At 41.0% G+C, this 20,106-nt stretch overlaps 1 protein-coding gene across 15 annotated transcripts in view; it reads left to right on the forward strand.

Moving 5' to 3' along the window:
- AOPEP (aminopeptidase O (putative)) overlaps nt 1-20,106 on the forward strand; it is a 234,245-nt gene that overhangs the window by 177,675 nt on the left and 36,464 nt on the right. For 13 of the 15 annotated variants that reach the window (XM_072992323.2, XM_072992324.2, XM_078386165.1 and 10 more), the window contains one exon: nt 15,106-15,222. The exons of the other annotated variants lie outside the window; for them this stretch is intronic. In XM_072992323.2, the coding sequence (XP_072848424.2) occupies nt 15,106-15,222 (117 nt within the window). The remainder of the gene's footprint in view (nt 1-15,105; nt 15,223-20,106) is intronic. 15 annotated transcript variants of the gene reach the window in all.

The following is a 20,106-nucleotide window of genomic DNA, read 5'->3' on the forward strand; positions in this document are numbered from 1 at the left end:
TTCAAGGAGGGCTTTTTCCTGAGGAGAGAAAAGGGTTAAACTGTAAATCCACATCTGTGGCATCTTAACAACGAGCAGATTTCACCCGATCTTGTTTGTGTCGTCTAAAAATAACTCACATTAAAGGAAAACATCTATTTAAGGGTGCATCAGGTCTAGCCCTATATTGTATCTATTGCTGTATGTATTGTAATAGGTCCAATATAAAATAAATGGTTACAGCCTTAAGCATATGGATTAGGGAATACGGCAGGATGGAATTCGAAAGAACTATACAGGAAATCCCACCATAAAATAATGGAAGCCGAGTTCCACAGTTGCAGCATGGGCAAATAAGGGTTAAAGACAGATGATAGTGAAAGTCTTTATTCTCTTCAAATGTTGCCTGATAATTTTATTTTAAACTGGTTGTGTAAACTGGTGCAGAAAGGTGTTCGGAAGTTCAAGACTGTCACCTTCCAGCTGGGTTGTAGTTTCCGTTGGTCCTGCCCAGGATAACTAGGACTGAGGGATGGTAGGGCATGCAACATCTAGAACAAGTTCCCTATCCCAGATTTATTATCAAGTTTTTCTGCCTAGACTCTGTTGTTCAAATGAATGTGCAAAATCAGGATTATTTTGAAATTAAAACACAAGGGAAACAATAATACACTGTGAAATACCCATAGCTTTGTTGATTCCAACCCCACAAAACATGAAAAGAATAAGTGTTTCTAGTTCCTTCACATGTCTTTTAGTGTATGTTTGCAAGTGGTAGTCATTTATATTGCCTTTAAGCATCCAAATCCAAAAGGATTAAAGTGAAGGATGATTTTTTGGGGTGAAGACTTATTTTTATGTTTATATATATTTCATATGATAATGTAATTTTGGCACTGTAATTGCTAAAAAAATTACAAAACCATACTGTCAGCCAAATTCTTGTCTAGTAAATTTCTCACTGCATTAAATGTTTAAAGGTGAATTATTACATGTCAAAAACATGGAACAATTTCTAGCAAATTCTTGAGGTAACCATGGCAACATTGTTGTTGTTGTTTCAACTTATATACTGTATCATTCCATAGTGCTAGAGCATTCTGTGGGTGGTTTACAACATACTGTAATTATGCAAAGAACATGATTTGTCCTGTCTTATTAAATAATAATATTATTACACAGATTTGTTTAAATGCCATCAACATTTCTAAAAAGTACTAAGAAATTCTGTCCCCATGTTTTAATAAAACTCTTCCAGAACTTTGGAATATATATATAGACATGTGATATACAGAGCAATCAACACAAAATCTATGTCTGTAGAACAGACATTTGAGATTTAAGATAGAATCTGTTTTCTCTAAAATGGAGTTACTATGCTCAAGGGGAAACTTCTGATGAAATGTGTTTTTGTTTTGTTTTGTTTTTTGTAAATGTGAGGACTGAGGGGAAAATGGCATATAACCTGACCAAACCTGCTTAGAAGCCACCTGGTTTCCATTTTGCTGGCTCAACACTTCATTAGATCTCATAAGTTTAATCATTTATGACATTTCAAAGCACTTAGATTGCACTGCGGACTTCACATTTCTCTTTAAGTGGATCTTCCTTCCATTAGATGCATTATTGGAAATATATTTTTGCATACAATTGAGCACTCCCCTCGTTGAGGTCCGTCCGGTTCATACAGCTAGTAAAGAGAAAGCAAGCGCCACAGACACTTTTGGGTTATAGTCCCAGTTCACGCAATGCAGCAGAGGACGTGGCTTCGGCACTTCTGGGTAACTTCATAAAATGTTGCCCTCTAAAAGGGAAGAGGTGAGGAAAGCTACATTTTCCGCACAGCAATGAAAGGAATTGGAGCCTTGTCTTCTGTTGGATCTGACCAGGAGACGTATTACTCAGTGTCTTTTCCATGCTTTGCCCAGGGGTCTCCAAAATTTTCAGCATGAGGGCCACATCATATATGTTCCACATTTTTAAGACCAAAGGAAGAAGCACGTACACACCCGCACCCCCGCCCACACGCCCAGCCATATGAAAAGACAAGGCAGGCCAGATATGGCCCGCAGGCTGTAGTTTGGAGACCCCTGCTGTTGCCTATGCTGATCAGCACTTACAGTCCAAGTCTCCGAATGTCTCTGCTGAAGTTAAGTCCCATTTAGTTCAATAGAATTTACTTCCAGGTAAATTCACAAGGGGTGGCAGTTGTAACTTCTCAAAATAGCTTCCAAGTTAATGAGGTTAAAATCATTTTAATATTAGACATCATTCCTGTGCTAGCAGAAAGGGTGTGGATTTAGATGACAGGTGGACACATCCCAATGTTGTTAAATCTGACCATGGAAAAATCTGCACTTCTTGGAGTGCCAGCCATATTTAAGTCACCACATGGCATTTTTATCTTCATGCAGATGTGGGCAGCCTGATGAGAATTGAAGGTCCTATATAGTGACTCATCAAATACCCTCCATTGGATACAGGTGTATTTCACAGAGTGCTCTATTTCACCCGAATCCCTTCTTTTTGTTATACTGTAAACAAATTTTTCTTGCCCCTGTCTTTTTAAAAGTTAAGTGAATATATAGAGAAAGAAATGTTGTTAAACGAATGTAAAAAGAGAGAAAAGCCGTACTGGATCAGATCAGACCTCTCTGGTCCAACAATATTGAAGAAGTTGCCTGTGGAAAATCCTTAGACAGAACAGTCTATTTCCCAGCATTTGCTATTCAGAGGCATGTAGAAGTGAAAACCTCTATTAGCCATCATAACTTGAAGGCATGACCACTTTATCCTCCACGAGTTTGTGTAGTTTTGTTTTAAAGCTATCCAATTCCCATGGAAACCAATTCCATCTTTTTTAATCTGTCTTGAATCTCCCACTGTCTCTTTGGGTGATACCAGCTTCTAGTCTTATTAGAGAGGGAGAAATCCTACCATGTCCCCATCCCATTACTCACCATTTATTTAAGATAACTTCCCCTTAGCTCTAACATTTTCTCAAGGGGATATTGTTACAACTCCTTGATTGTTTGGATCATCTCTACAATATCATGTGTAGTAGGCTGCATCAATCAGGGGTACATACAATATTCCAAGTTTGTGTAAAGGCTTTGCCAATTTTATTTTTGGTTCTTGACTTGAAGGTGTCCAGAGTAGAATACACGTTTTTAATTCAGCCAACATTTTCACTGATATTGTTACTCCAACCTCATTTCCTATTTGAATCCTTGGCTTGGCCCTGAATCAAAGGGTGTCAAATTGGTTCATGCTCCTCTTCAAGTTTGTAATACACATGTAAACATGTATTTACCAGAATGCACATCCACACTGCCGATGCCTCACTTTCCAGTTTCCTCCTGCGTGGAAAGTTGTTAACACAGGGGTCTCAAACATGCGGCCCTCCCAGATGTTAGTTTGTGGCCCTCGCCTTGCCTGCCCCCCCAAAGCACCCACACATCCTCTGCTGTCAAGAGTAAAAAAAAAAGCCTTGCCTCGCTCGCTGGCTCTCTCCCAAGACAGCACCTCTTGCACCCTCCATCCAGAGCTGCAGCCTGCCAGCCAGCCCACCTGTCTGTCGGCTAAGGAAACTCCTGGGCGGCTTCCTCGGGCTCTTGCTCTGCTTGGCGGAAAATCTGATGCGGCCCAGCCTCACCCAGACTCTGCCTCTAGTGGCCCCCAGGTAAATTTAGTTTAAAACCCCTGAGTTAACATAAATGTGTTAGAGGCTAAACATTATTTTCAGTCTTTCATAGAGAAATAGTCTTACGTGTTTATTACTGTCAAGTCACTCTCTCATGTTAACCTAGTTCTCAAGTTTTTTTAAAAAAAATTAGATATCTTTATGCTACTTTCATTGCTAACTGAAGTTGGTTCATGACATGTTAATTATAAAAGCCTGCCAGAAAATTCAACGTACTAGTAACCTAAAAACAATTCATTGCAATCAATGGAACCTACAGAGAAGGAATAGCTCTGTCACTAATGACACAACTAGATCAAAGCTGAAAAGTAGTGGCTGACATGCACAGAATTTGTACATGTACAACATGTACAAATTGAAACATGGAATGCGAGAAGTATGCATAAAGGTAAACTGGAAACTGTAAAGCAAGAAATGGAACATTGCAGCATTTGGTATAAGTGAATTAGGCTAAGAATGCTGAAAGACCACTAGGAAAACACACTATCTGACCAGGAGAAAATAAAGAGAAGATGGAAACAGTGTAGTGAAGACTTATACAGAAGCGACCAAAAAATGACAGACTGCTTTGAAGAGGAATCCTGTTATGAAAAACCTGCAGATCTAGAAAATGAATTGAGAGGGGTTGGGAAAGCACTAAGATGAAATAAATCACCAAGGGTAGATGGAATACCGACAGAACTGTTTCAAGCCACAGGGACTGAATCTGTCAAAATCCTAACAAGAATATGCCAACAAATATGACAATAAAAAAATAGCCCACAGACTGGAAACACTCAATATACATTCCAGACCCCAAGAAAGGAGATGCCAAGGAATGCAATGACTATAAGACCATTGTTTTAATTTCCCATGCAAACAAAGTGATGCTCATGGTGTTTCAACAAAGGCTTTCACCTTATGTGAAGCAAGAAATGCCCTGATGTTCAAACTAGATACTGAAAAAGAAGAGGAACTCAACATCATATTGTAAATATCCACTGGCTACTGGAGTGCACAAAAATTTTTCAGAAGATGATCATTCAGTGCTTTATAGACCGCAGCAAAGTCTTTGACAGTATAAAACATGAGAAACTATGGGATGTTCTGAAAGAAATGGGTGCTCCTCAGAACTTGATTGTCCTGATGTGTCACTTGTATTGTGGACAAGAAGCTACCATTATGGCAGAATATGGAGAGTGGTTTCCTATAGGCAAAGATATGAGACAAGTGTCCCTTATCCAAACCGTACACAAAATGTATCATATAAAAGGCTGTATTAGATTCAGTTGAAAGAAGGTGAAAACTGGTGCTATGCAGGTAACATCATCTTACTGGCAGAAAACAGCAATGACGTGAAATTACTTTTGTGTGTTTAGTCGTTTAGTCGTGTCCGACTCTTCGTGACCCCATGGACCAGAGCACGCCAGGCCCTCCTGTCTTCTACTGCCTCCCGGAGTTGTGTCAGGTTCATGTTGGTTGCTTCGCAGACACTGTCCAGCCATCTCATCCTCGGTCGTCCCCTTCTCCTCTTGCTATCACACTTTCCCAACATCAGGGTCTTTTCCAGGGAGTCTTTTCTTCTCATTAGATGGCCAAAGTACTGGAGCCTCAGCTTCAGGATCTTCTTCATGGATTGCTGCCTTGTCGTGGCGAAGGGGCTTGAGTAACTCAGAGAAACTATGGGCTATGCCGTGCAGGGACACCCAAGACGGACAGGACATAGTGGAGAGTTCCGACTAAACGCAATCCACCTGGAGTAGGAAATGGCAAGCCACTCCAGTATCTTTGCCAAGAACGCCCCATGATCAGAAACAAAATTACTTTTAGTGAAAGTGAAAGAAGAAAGTGACTGCAGTTGAACATGAGTAAGAAAAAAATCATGACTACAGAAGAACTACACAACTTTAAAGAAATTGAAATGGTTAAAGATTTGTTATATCTTGGTTCAGCCAGCAATCTAAATAGAGACTGGAGTGAAGAAATCAGAAGACGAATGAAGGAATTAGAAAAGACCATCAAGTGTAAGGATGTGTCAGTAGAAATAAAGACCAAGATTATTCACAGTACAGTATTGTATTCCCAGTCATTATGTCAGAGGGTGAAAGCTGAGAGGAAATAAATTTATTCGTTTGGATTATGCTGCTGGAGGATCTTTGCAGAATACTTTGGATTGCCAGAAAGATGAACACGTGGGTCCTAAAGCAGATCAAGCCTAAACTAACTCTGGAGGCAAAATTAATGAAACTAAGGCTGGCCTACTTTAGCACATCACAAGGAGACAAGATTCTCTGGAAGAAAGAATAATGCTGAGAAAGGCAGTAGAAAAACAGGAAGACCAAATGCAAGATGGATCAACTCTATAAAGGAAGCCACAGGCTTTTGTTTGTAGGAGCTGAGCAGGGCTACTAAGGACAGGATGTTTTGGAGATTGCTCATACATTGGGTTGCCATACGTTGGTGGTGATTTGGCAGCACGTAACAACAACAAACAACAACAAAAGTACAGACCATTATCTTTACCACTTGAATGCAGCAGTATACAACTATGTGTTTAAAGTATGTAAATATAGTTGAGAAGATAATGGAAAACACTTCTGTTGGGTGGGAGTTAAACGTTTATGGAGCTGGCACTGAGAAGGCCCTGTTGCTTGTGTTGACTAGCTTAGTGGACCATACTAGTGCACGTTCCAGCATTGCGTGCAGATCTTGGAAAAGTTACCTTTTCTGGAAAAACTCAGAATCCCTTAGCCAGCATCGCAGTGAGATTAAAGTTAGGAAATCCGCGCTACATTGACTTTGATCTCTTGAAGAAGGGATGTGATACATAAATGGGCCAATAGCTTTAACCCATTTTATTCTTTTCAGCTTCGTTAAAATCGTGTCCACCGACAGTCAAATACACAACTCCAGACTCTCTTGTTTATACATTTCTGCAAAGTAAACCAAACCCAGATCAGTTTTTCCCAGTATTTAAACCCTTTCACAACAGTTTCTCTATACATTAGTTAGCGGCTGGTTTTGCGAATACTTTTATTAAAGTCACATGGTAGTTGAAATGCACATGTTTGTCCCTGAAGGAGAAATACTTGCCTTCTTATGAAAGAAAAGAGCATGCATGAAAAGATCAGCATACAGGAATATCATTTGAGGTATTAAATGTGGCAAGGTCTTTCTAAATGTGTCTGCTTTTAAATAAGAAACAGCACTTTGAATTGTTCATAATATTTAATTTTCCTTGATTTCTGTCCTTGTGAGGAGAAGCAGTTGTTTTAAGAATGTTTTAGCTTAATTGCAGCCAGCAGAAAACAACCCTGAAGGCAAATTGACAATGCAGAGTTTATGACTTAGAAGTCTAGCAGCCCCCTCTCCTGCCTTTTATTCTTTCCAGTTTGGCTCAAAGCACAGACTGTGAGATATACGGTACCCTGAACCTATAAACCCTGTTTTCTTGGACCAGTACTATTGCTTTCTTATCTGTATTTAATGAGGAAGCACATTCTAAAGAGAGCCATTCACTATCAAAGCTGTGGGTTCTCTCCCCCCCCTCCCTTCCTCCATTCATTCTTTTTAAAAGAGTAGGAAGGCATTCTGTTTTACTTTGGGAAGTCTTGTAAAAAAATTTTACTGAGAGAGCATTTTACACAAGCACCCCTTTAAGCAGGAGGAAAAAAAGTGCTTGATCCTGTTGAGTCTCTGAAACTAGAAGGCTTCTCTTTGTAATACTCAAAGGTCAAATTCTCCAATTCTGTTTTGGAGTTGTTTGTGTTGACTTTTAGCCAACATTCTCCAGTACACAGTAGTGATTTTTTTTTAAAAAATCCTTCTTTCCCCACACCCAACTGCTGTTTTCAGTCAGTATAAACAGTTCCCTGCCATAATAACATAGACAAATATAGCAGAGGACCCATTTCTGGGAGAATTGACTCTCCATGCATTTCTTAACCATTTTTGGGAAGAATTGATCTATCTGTAGATGTAGGAGAGGGAGGCGGTAGCTGTAAATTGAAGTGACATCATATGTATTACTCCCATTGATCCACTTTTAGACTACAGCCAGGATAAAAGGAAATGGCATCAGGGAGGAAGTATGCTCATTTAGGCACAGATCCCAGTGTGATAATGGAGTAATAATAGAAATCACGCCACCCTCAATTGGTTGCTGCATTAGTCCAGGGCGCATTTCCCCTTTGAGGAGGCTTTCAATGACTTCATTCAAGTGCAGGCTGTAGCAAATGGGATCTTCAGCATACCAGCTGTACTCTTTTAGTGATTTGTGTCCTGGCTTAGTGGTGCAGCGCAAGGCGTCATGCTGTTGGGTGCTCAAGTGCATATATCTGTGTCACATTTTTATAGATGTGGAAGGTCAGTAGTCAAACATTTCAATTGCATTTTTTTTCTAGTATAAATTGTGGACCTGGCATTTATTAGATTATGCTAATACAGGTGCTAACAAATAGTCTCTTTTAGGGTGGGTGGTCTGCTGGGATAAGAGGCCAGTGACCTTGTAGAAAAGAGTGAGAGTGCCTTTGCAAGTGGGAGGGCTGGTTTTCATGACACTTTTTACAAGTTATTGGGTAGAAGGAGCTGGAGGTAACGTCAGAGAATGCTTTTGGGGAGGAAAACCTTATGCTTGCTTTGTGAAAACTTTCTCAAAGTACTTGGCACTTTAGGACAAACTAAAAGACAGTGTTTGGGCACTGTACATTTTAGCTTATCAAAGATAGATGACAAGTACATTTCAGAGAGCTTACCAAACAGTTTGATTAACTTGGACACATTATTGGAGAATCCAAGTCTGTGCCAAAGCTGCACAGTAACAATCTAATGTTGTGCTGCACAATTTAAATGCATCTTTCCCCCTTTCCTTTTTCTTATTTTTTCAAACAGTTTTGCTTTATTGTGCTCTTTTAGGTGGGTTTTTAAAGGCTCAGTAGTGCAAGCTTTGAAAATCTATACATGGTGAGTGCACGCACGCGTGTGAGAGAGCGAATCCACTGAGAACAAGAACACAGTTCAAGGGGTGTAATAGCTGCAATTATATAATTCTTCAGCTTTGGAAGCCCAGGATTCGAATAAGAATTAGCATTTCAGGGGAAATGAGTTTCTAGCTGGCATATGGTGCCGTTCTTTGGAACATTAGAAGATACTTCAGTGTGCTGTATCACAGCCCCATAATTTATTTCCTCTTTCTGGTACTCCCACTTGAAAGAACATTTGGCACAAACAGTCATGGGAAAATGACTTTATATTTTATGGGATAAAGATGGAGTAGGCATAGACACACTGCTTCATATTTTGCCTTACTAAAGCACATGTTTCATACCAGCAGAGGGCGCTGTATTTTTATCACTTATGTTTTTACTTGGTTAAATTCAGTTTGCAAAATTTATTGGCCGCTTCCTAGCCAACGTTTTTTTGAAACGTTCCATTTCACACATCTAGATCAAGAAGCATACACTTAGGCTGACGTTTTGCAACACATAAGACTCCCAGAGGAGTAAGAACATCCTCATTAACTTTGATGTCTCACAGGCAGTGTCGTGGGAGCATACATTCCCATTGCTGGGGAGATAGCCTTCTTGATCTTTTGCAGGAAAAACAGCAGATTTTTTTTTTTGCACCTTAAGGACCAATAGATCTTATGGCATAAGCTTTCATGGGCTACAATTTGTGTATAGTCCATGATAATATATGTAATGTGACTGATTTCCCACTGGTACACTTTCAGCACCTTGTAAGGCTTGTATCTTCTCCTACAAATAGTGCGATAGATTATTCCACTTCTTTTCAGGTAGATCTTAAGCCGTACCTTTGCAACATGTATGTCACTGAATCTCTGGCCTAACATGACATGGAAGAAAAGATTCTGATTAGCTGCTGACAGCGTGCACCCCCATTGCCTTCAGTAGAAATGGTCCTGACTGAATTACTTCCAAATGGTAGCCCCAATGGCATTTTCAGTAGTATTCTTAATTTTGGGGAAAATACAGGAGGCACATTATATCTTAGTATATGCAGTAGAATGAGATTAATAGTGCAAACTTAAAACAATCTTGTGACATGCTAAAGACTAGCAAACATATTATGGCATATGCTTTTGTAATATACCGGTATGTATTTGAAACCCATCCACAAATTTTAGCATGGATTCAGTCATGTTTTTCCTCGAATACTGGAAAATCACACATTATAGTTCCTTTAAACTGGACCAGCTATCAAGGAGAAAGTAATTTAGTCATACAAACAAATAAATGGAAGGAGAGCTAATATACTGAATATATTTAGCCTTTAATAAACTGCTAGCTTTAAAACTGCTCTTAATGGCTTGCTTGTTTGTGCTTCAGTAATGATGAAAATGTAAAATCTACAGTGGTTAGATTCTACATTTGCTTTCTCTTCTGCATTCTATTTTGGGTTATTAGTATCCTCATGTAGCATGAGTGAGCATTTTGAGAATGCCTCAAGTGTACCTTGTGTGAAAACAACCCATACTAGTAGTTGTTTAAACACCTTCAGGCTGAAATCCTGTTGCTTGGCATAGTGAGTTGCATTAGAGGAGAACCCATTGAATCAGTGTGGCTTGGTGAGTCAACTCCTCTAAGTTCCATTAATGAGTCTACTCTAATTACAATTTACTTTAGCATACAAAGTTGTAACTAGCATTGGTCTATTGAATCAATGACATTTATGGAAGAATTGACTCACCAAATCACTACTAATTAAGTGGACCTACTGTAGTGGAACTTACTATGCTAAGTAACAGGATTTCAGCCTTAGTCTTGGTTGCTTCTGGAAATGATTAAACTAAGTGTTATTGGTGTTTTTTTTTAATTGGAGGTTTGATGTCCTGCACATTATGTACAAACACAAAAATTGTTCATATGCACAAGAATGAAAGGGAAGAACCTCATTTTAACATTGGCATTTTTAATTGCTTTTCAGGAAGACACTGTTGACTTTCCTTCTATAAGTATTCAGTTCTGGAGTAAGCATATAGGTCTCTAGGCTCTATTAAAGTGTTTGTGTTAGGACTCTGTCTTTCTGCCTAGCCCCTGGATATCTGTGGATGTCTCTTTAGTTACAAGAGGCCAGTATTTATTTTTGCTCAAGTAAATTCAAGACTGAGAGTATTATTGGAAATCAGACATGAAAGACGAACAATACTTACTTCTTTTTATTTATTTCTTACTTCATTATTTAGATGCAGAGGACCTCAGCTGCTAAATGTACAACTATGTGAAGCTGAGTGAAGTCAATCCAGGACATATGGTTACCTGGCTTCTACATTTCTGTGACTTCCTTGGGCATAGTTAGATCTTTAATGAACATTTAAACAATACCTCCTTGTATGTTTAACTATATAAAGTCTGTGCCAAGGATACATTTCAAAAGAAACCACAGCTGACTTTCAATTACTAAATGCTGTTTCCTGGTAGACAGCAGAATTTAAAGACAGCGCCACGGCATTTATTTGATGGTGTTATACAACATCTGAAATTCAATTTATATTTCGAAGTAGAGAGTAAATTTCCCAGAAGTCTCTTGAGTCTAGCTTACCATCCCTACCTTAAACAAATGGTATCAAACTATCTGCTAAACTTTTAAGGTGCTGACAGGTGGGAGAAACATGGAAACATTTTAAAGTATTATTATACTTAGCTGCCTTTAGTTTTCTCCCAAAGGAAAGGAACTGAGTCAAAATATCGGCTGCTGAGCAGGCTATTTGTTTGTTTCGTGATCTTAAGAGTGATTGCAAACATGTTCCGTTGAGTTTTCACTGGAGTTTATCCTCTCAGTAAGTCCATGTGCTTAGGGTTGAAGTTTTAGAAACCCACAGATATTTCTAAGATATATACGTACAGATATACTGTATCTGAGGTATATCTGTACAGATATATCTGAAAAATACATTTTAAATGCAAGCATATTATCAAATGTATTTCCACAGACATATTACAAGCCATGACTGTTTTAGGTCATAATTGCCTGTAAAACGTAGCCTGCTATTTGTTCAGTCTTACCAGTCAGCTAGTCACATGTGCAATACCATACATTTAATTTGGTATTTGGCATTGATAAGCCTAGTGAAATATGCAGTGGCACATGTGTTCAACAAGCTCGGCTCAGGCTGAGGCAGCTGGAAGTCTTCATACCCTGTGTTTATCAGGCAGCTGCCATGTGCTGAAGGAGTTGTGTAAATTGGCCCTTAGGAAGGACACATGAAGAGTCAAAATAACAGCTAATTCTGCAGTCTTCTGCCCATTTAGGAACATTTAAAAACTCTTGAAGCAAACTATGAAAAAGAGGGTGGGGGGAGAGAGAAATGTACTGTATAATTATCTGAATTTTAGAGGTTGGTCTTGGAATACAAAATCATTCATCTCCTCATAACATATTAGTAGATTTTAACTGACAATTTTATGGTTTGTTTATAGATTATTATAGATAGTTTTTTATATGCTGTGACATGCCTGAAAGGTAGCCTATAATAAAGAACTAACAAATATAAATAAAGTCATGTTGTTAATAGCTAATTTTGTTATTTAAAAGACACAAGAGACCATTAATGAAATGAAAACAAACTAGTAAGATAATATTAATCCACCTTGTTTGGAAAATTCAAGTCTGCTTCAGCTTTAGCCAAATTCAGGAAATGTTCTTATTGAAATGGGACTTCTTCGTAGTGAACAAATTTAAGTGTTCCTGTAGTTTTTTCAACTGTTTGTTCCAGAGAGATGCAAAAACCCAAAAAGGATACTGGTAAAATTTCTCCTGAAGCTGTCCATATAAGAAGAATATATGGAAGGGAAGATGTAACTTATTTGGCTCCTAGTCACAGTGAATGATTTATACAGAAGAGCTGTGCAATTCTCTTCATTTCTCCTCTAAGAGCAGGAATGTTATAGGTACAGTGGTGCCTCGACTTATGAATGTCCCTACTTACGACCATTTCAAGTTACGACCAGCTCTGGCCACGAACCTGTGACTGGAGCTTCCACTTACGAACAGAAAAAGGCAGGGAAAAAAGACGGGAAATTCAAATTTCTAACTGTAGCTGGCGACGAGTCTGCTTCTTTGTAGCTCTTTCACCCCACCAGTTAGAGAGTGTGTGTCATCATTGGAGGCTTTGGACTGCCTCGCTTTTGGTTCTGAGTGAGTGTGTGTGTGTGTGTTTGCAGGGAGGCTTCGGGATGCCTGGTAAGGTAAGGTCCTGTTTTCTGCTTTTAAAAAACTGTTCTGGGTGTTTTTGCAGTGTGGTTTTGGGCTAGTGGGGTTATGTTCCTGTGCTGTGATGGGTCTTGGGGGGTTTGTTTGTTTGGTTCTTGGTTCCCCCCCATTTCCAGTGGGTCGTGGAGGGTTGTTGCTTTTTGAAGAGTTTTTCCCCATTTCCAGTCTTGGGAGGTTTGTTTGTTGAGTTTTTTTCCCGTTTGTTTTCTGTGCATTTCCAATGGGTCTTGCACGCTTGATTGCTTTTCTTTTCCTTTTTTCCCCTTCGGCCAGAAAGGATTAATTGTGTTTCCAATGAGTCTTGCAGTGATTTTGTGTGTGTGTGTGTGATTTTTTTTCCCTTTGGCCGGAACAGATTAATTGCATTTCAGTGCATTCCTATGGGAAATGGTGCTTCGACTTATGACCATTTTGAGTTACATCCATCTTCTGGAACGGATTATGGTCGTAAGTCAAGGCACCACTGTATTTTGGTAAAGGTTGTGAGATTCAGGGGGGTATGGGATTGGGTTCTTGCTTGGAAAATATGTTAGTTGAAGTTCTCTTGCTTCTTCTGCCTGCCCCTGTATGGCCCATTTGCATTGCCCATCCCAGTCCGAATGAATTTTCTAAGCAGAAAGCCGAAGTTGGACATGGGTACATGCCAAGAATCTTGGTAATGGGTCTTATGCTTAGATTTATTTTGTGTTATCAGCGGCTTTAATTGTTAATATGTTAAACTGGGATTCTACTCTTAAACAGAATGAGATTTTGTTAGTAACATCTTACTAGAAATGTAGTTAGTTAATTAGAATATCTGTGTTTAATGCAGTTACCTTATACAGTTTTTCAGAACCTAGAATTTCCTAGCATTTGGCATGTACTACGATGCTGATTTTCATATATTACTTACATTTTCTTCTACTAAAAGCAGCATTAATGTTGAACCTAAGTATTTCTTGTGACAATCATTCTGTAGGTGTGTCCCCTTCAAATTGTAATAAAATTCTTAGTTTTCTTATGCTGCAGAAACAGTAAGTCCACTGTCCTTTGCATTTTTACCTGGAAGTAAGCTCCATTTATCAATTCAGCCATTACCTCTGGATAAATATGTGAAGGATGCTATGTAGAATCCTGTTGGTGTTCACATAAGGTTTGTGTAATTTACTTCACCCTGTTAAAGAACTGAGGGGCTAAATATTGCTTGTGTAGTTGAGTGCAAGCTGGCTGGACAGCTCAGTGGTTTAGGTATCTGGTTGTGGAGCCAGACGTTGGGAGTTCGATTCCCCACTGTGCCTCCTGAAAAGAGCCAGCCTATTTAGCCTTGGACAAGCTGTACAGTCCCAGGACATGCACAGAGAATGGTAAACAACTTGTGTGCATTCTCTACCTAGAAAGCCTGGCAAATGGTCAGCATAAGTCAGAATTGACTTGACGGCATGCAATTATTAGTTGGGTATATGACTAGGCGTGCGGTCAAGACACACTCCAGGGCCTCATCAGTTAGCTCTAGTTAGCCGTATCAAGTTATGCAAACACTGGTAGGATACTTTTCATTATATTGCAACTTTGTCTTTGAAAGGAGGCTACTAACTTTGTATTATAGATGTGCAATAGCATGTTTTTCGTTGCCAACTTGTCTGAGATTCTAAAACCAAATTCAGTTTAACTTACCCTTTTGTTTCTAACTTTATCAAAATAAAGTCACTTAGCATAGGTATTCCATAAAGCATGGAACCTAATAAAGTCTAACAACATTTCATTGCTATTAATATGGTTTTGATTTTATCTAAATATAGTATAGGGAGCCATGGCAAATCAGTCTTAATTAGAATTTGGGAATAAGTCTTCTAGAATACAGATAATAACGTAAGGCTTTGCAGTATTGATGAACCAGAATATGTTACTCATATATTTCAAGCACTTGATATAATTACACAGATTAACTCAGAGTGTCTGTTTAGCTTTCAGCCAAACAGGGCATGACAGTAATAGCTGCATTGAAAGGAAGTGAGTGTATACACTTGCCTTTTGCATCTCAAAGTTCTCCAGGAAGTGAGATTACATCTCTCATCATCCCCATCTCCTGTGGTCCATGGGAATGGTCATGCAATACAAGGGCAGCAAGTTGGGAAAAGCTGTTCTTGCCTAGTTTAGTCAAATCACAAACTTATGCAGAAGGGTTAGATTTAGACATAGACGCATATTTTAACCTTACACTTCAATCTTTTTAGCTTTCCCCGGACCAGCTGGTATTACTTTTGGAGAGCCTCTTGGAAAAGAAGACATTATGTTCAAAAACGTTGGAGAGCTTACAGAAAACGTACCACCTCCTTGAGCAGGATGCAGAGGTAATCTAGTTACTGACCTAGTAAGATCGTGAACTAGGCATATAAACCAGGAGCAGGGTACACCAGCATTCTGTGGGATCCACATTTATTCTTATTCTTAAAAGAAAGAAAGAAGTGTAAATGTGTTCTATCAATGCTTGCATCTAATGCTTTCAGCTTTATGACTGTGCTTTTAATACGTGTCTGTTTCTAGCGTAGGATGTGTTGACGTGTAAGCTGGCCAAGTTAGTTAGTACAGTCACGTCACATCCTTTCACAGTATCTTTTGAGCTGGTAAATACACATTTAGGGAGGAACAAAAATGTACATGTGCCGTATTTTAGAACTCATTATTTCATTCATGTGACACCTGCTTTTAGTTGTTCACTGAAGAAACTGCTTATTCCTTGTGTTCAGTTACAGTTAAGAATTTGTACTCATAAATATTAGATTGAAAGTTTATGAAAAAGTAAAAAGCTTTGTGTTCTAATGATACAAGGTGGCAGCTCATTCTTAGCAACAGAGAAATGGTAGCAGAGAAACAGTTTTGATCAGTAGCAGTTTGTAGCAACCCCAATACAAGGAACTTGTTGAAGAGATGAGAGGATAAGACAAATTGTGTTACTGTGCATTATGAACAATAAGGTGAATACCCTGTAAAAAAGCTTGAAGATAATGACTATGTTTGGATATGTTAAATTATAGCAGCTAAAGCATGTTTAGGGGTCTTGCTTTGGTAATAATCCAGAAATTTCATATGCCAGTCATGTTACTTGGTGGACAACTAGAAATGTAATGGGCAAGTTTTTATCTAGCAACAATTTACCATCACAGTTTACAGTTACACTGCAACAGCATACATCCCAATAAGATTCTGGACACTGGTTTCAAATTGACTTGTTTCCACTTGTCACAGTTCAGATTAATTGCGCAGTCTACTGGTTTGGACGAAATGACAAAGTGCATTTTGTCGAAAACAGAAACAAAAAGTTTTTCAATGCCTTACTGGACCATCCTAGATGCCAAGCTCATGCTTTTAACTTTGACCTATGATGTTAAATATTACAATCAGATCATTCCAGTGTTTCTATCCCAGAAGCTTACCCAAGTCCTGTACATTTCACCCACTGCTGTAGTAAGTGCCACTAGGGTGAAGTAGTAGGAGCATTTTGGATGCTACCTGCTGAGTGGTGGAAAAGGGCCACATCCATCATGTCATATTGGTACTTTTATTAGAATAATGTTCTGTTCTTCTTCATGGTCTCCGTGAATGCACACTAATGGGTTAATCTGCACCTGTGTAGAGCAGCCTCAGAACTTTCCAGAGCTCCAGCACATGGTGCCGGCACCTCCCACATGCTGGTTATAACTCCGCCCCCGGCACCAAGTGCCTCAGTTCCTTTCTTGTCGTTGCTGCAGCAGCTTCTTCTAGGCCTCCCTAGCTTTGCTTTGGACTCTTCTTCACCATGAGTCTTTACCTAAAAGCATAAGAACGGACTGTTAGTTGTATTAACCGGTTGCAGAGTTTATAGCCTTGCCAGGCCTCTTCAAGAGATGCAAGGTCTGCTCCAACAAGATTCCCCTCTCTGACAGGCATTTCCGGTGCTTATTTTGTATCTGGGAAGAACACCAACCAGCCTTGTGTACTTTTTGTAAAAGCTTTACAAAGCCTGCCCTGAAACTGAGGCTTCAACACCTGTGCTCGTTCCTTTGGGAGAAGTCCCCCTCTCCGTTTCAGGGAGCCTCCATGGATCCTCCGCAGGCTCAGCAACAGCCCTCAGTTGCAGGATCTTCACCTGCCTCTAAGGCCCAAGGGAGCGCTAAGATGGCGGTGAAGTCTAAGACATCCTCCTCAGGCTCGAGGTGGACTGCCATGGCATCAACACCTAAGCTGCCCTCGGTATCGATCCCGAGGAAAAAGAGGGCTCCAAAACCAGCGCAGGCAGCAGATGCGTCAGCACTGATGCTGGAGGCATCCTGGTGACATTCGGTATACCTCAGCTTGCCTTTGGTGGAGGAGGACATGCCACCACTATCACCCTTCACCTGGTACGGAGCACTATTCCCCTTCTGTTGACCAGGATGCCTTGGACTTGGACTCTCTGGTGTCAGGGGGTGAGGGAGCCTCACCCCCTAATATTCCCACGCCAGCATCGGATGTTGCGGAGAATCATCCTCCTTTGCCGTCTGAAGACTATTCTTCATATTCCCAGCTTATCCTTCAAATAGCAAGAATGTTGGATCTCAATGTCGAACAACCTACAACGAAGAAAATAGACAAGGTTTATGAGGACATAACCTAGGACCAGTCTCCTCCTCCTAGGCTTGGCTTCATACCATCGTTGTCGGAGCTTGTGAGAGAGTCTTGGCTGAAGCCATCCTCCTCCTATCAGATCCCCAGGAGAGTGGAGAACCTATACAAGACTTATGGGGAGAACACTAACTTCCTCCTGAAACATTCGCTACTGAACTCCTTCGTGGTGGATGCCACTCAGAACACCCAATAATAGGGTCATAAGCTGGATGTCATCGGCCGGAGGATGTATTCATTGTCCTCCTTTATCTTGAAGGTTTCCTACTACTCTGCTGCCATGGCAGCCTATCATCACCACCTCTGGAATTTGGCATTGCCTTTTCTTGAAGTGGCACCTGAGGATGTCCAGACTTAAGGCTTTTCATATCACCAGGAGGCCATGGAGATGGCTCACCAGGAGCGTATTGCAGTTCAACATATTCTAGATGCGGCTTCAAAACAACTGGGCACAGCTGTATCCCTGCATCATCATGCCTAGCTCTAGTCCGCGGGAATTTCTGAGGATGCAAGGGCAAGAATTGAGAACTTGCCGTTTGATGGCATTGGCCTGTTCGATGAAAAAACTGATGATATTCTTGATATCTGGTCCATGGGGTCACGAAGAGTCGGACACGACTAAACGACTAAACACACACACATTCTTGATAAAAGCTTAGGAAAACGGCCAGGTCCTATTCTAGCCAACAGTACCGCCCCAGAGGCTCCTGGCATCGGCCTTATCAATCCAGGATTTTCCAGGATCGCCTCATCTTCTTCATCTTCTAGGCAAGTTGGCAGGCAGCGCCCTCGTCAGCAGGCGTAATGCCCAGACTGGAAAGTCAGGCAATCTCTGTCATGCCTCTGTCTTACCTGATGTTGACTCCTCAGTCTGGCCCCTTTCTTTCACTCTTGGTGCACAGTCACATCAGACTCCTGGTTTTTCTCAGATTTTCAGTTGGAGGAGTAACATACAAGTTCAAGGCCCTTCCCTTTGGGTTGTCTACCGCCCCTCGGGTATTCACCAAGTGTTTGGCCCCTGTGGTAGCACATCTACGTCTCTTGGGGGGGGTCACGGTGTTTCCTTATTTGGATGACTGGTTGCTGCTAGCACAGTCTGAATACCAAGCACAGAGACACGCTCCACTGACCTTGTCTCTGCCATCAACCCTAGGCCTGGAGGTCAATTTCAAAAAAGTCAACATTGAATCCTACCCAGCAAGTGGCTTATATCAGAGGAGTCTTGGATGCCCTGTCAGGTCGAGCCTCCCTACCTCGAGACAGGATTTCAAAGATCAGGACCATGCTACGGCTCTTCCACCCAGGAGCGTGGGTGCCAGCCTTCCAAGTTCAGCGGCTGCTTGTTCTCATTGCATCCACCACAGCTGTGGTGCAGCATGCCCGCTTGAAAATTAGGTCAGTTCAAGCGTGGTACCTTTCACTGTCCTCTGTTGCCATAGACCCTCCAACCAAGTACTTACAAGTCACACCCGAACTGGCCGCTCAATTGGCTTGGTGGGATCTTCCATCAAATCTGGCGATAGGAAGGCACTTTGGCCAGCTGTCCCCATCTGTTCAAATAACTACAGGCGCCACTCTGACATGCTGGGGTGCACACATGGGCTCTCACACGGTCCATGGCCGTTGGTCTTCAACGGAAGCGCATCTTCACATGAACCATCTAGAACTCCTGGCAATTACCATGGCATTTTGAGCATTCAAGAGTCTCCTGATCAGTTGAGTGGTCCAGGTTGTGACAGACAACGTGATGGCAGTATTTTATATCAACCAACAGGGGCACTCCAGCTGCTCTACCTTGCCATCAACCTCTGGGAGTGGTGCTTGATCCGCCACATCTACCCAGTAGCAGTCCATGTGGCAGCCAATAGAAATGCTTTGGCGGATCACCTCAGCAGGCTCCAGTCCTGTTCCCACGAGTGGACCCTAGACAGCACCATCTTTCATCAACTCTGCCATCGATGGGGCACTCTGCAGCTGGATGTCTTTGCATCTCAAGACAACAGGAAGTGTAGGAGTTACTGCCCCAGGGCTGGGGTTGGTCACCTCTCTCTGGGGGATGCCTTTATGATAAATTGGACCTCAGGCCTGCTGTACATGTTTCCTCCCATTCCACTTCTGTGGAGAACCATTATAAAGATCTGGCAAGACAACGCAAATACCATCCTCATAGCCCCCTAGTGGCCCCGCCAGCATAGTTCTCGGTGCTCCGCAACAGGGCATCAGATTGCGTCCATCTGGCGTCTGTTCCCCATCTATTGACTTGGGACCAAGGCAAGATCTTCCATCCAGATTTGGATTCCCTCCACCTGACAGCGTGGAGGCTTCCCCGTCTGTAACAGAGGCTCTCAGTTTTGCATGTAAGCGCTCCGCCTCCTTGACTTATGCCTATAAGTGGAGATTTTTCTGCAACTTTATGGTGTCCTGTCACTTACCTGTAAACCCAACAACCCTCAATGCAGTCTTTCAATTTCTGCTTCACTTGTTTCAGCATGGTCTCTTCTACTCAACCTTAAAGATGTATATGGCTTCTATAGTGGCCCATCAACCACCTTCTCCTTATGTAGCTATGCTCTTTCGGCACACACACACCCTTG

The sequence above is a fragment of the Pogona vitticeps genome, chromosome 2 (assembly GCF_051106095.1).
Source record: "Pogona vitticeps strain Pit_001003342236 chromosome 2, PviZW2.1, whole genome shotgun sequence".
Classification (NCBI taxonomy): domain Eukaryota; kingdom Metazoa; phylum Chordata; class Lepidosauria; order Squamata; family Agamidae; genus Pogona; species Pogona vitticeps.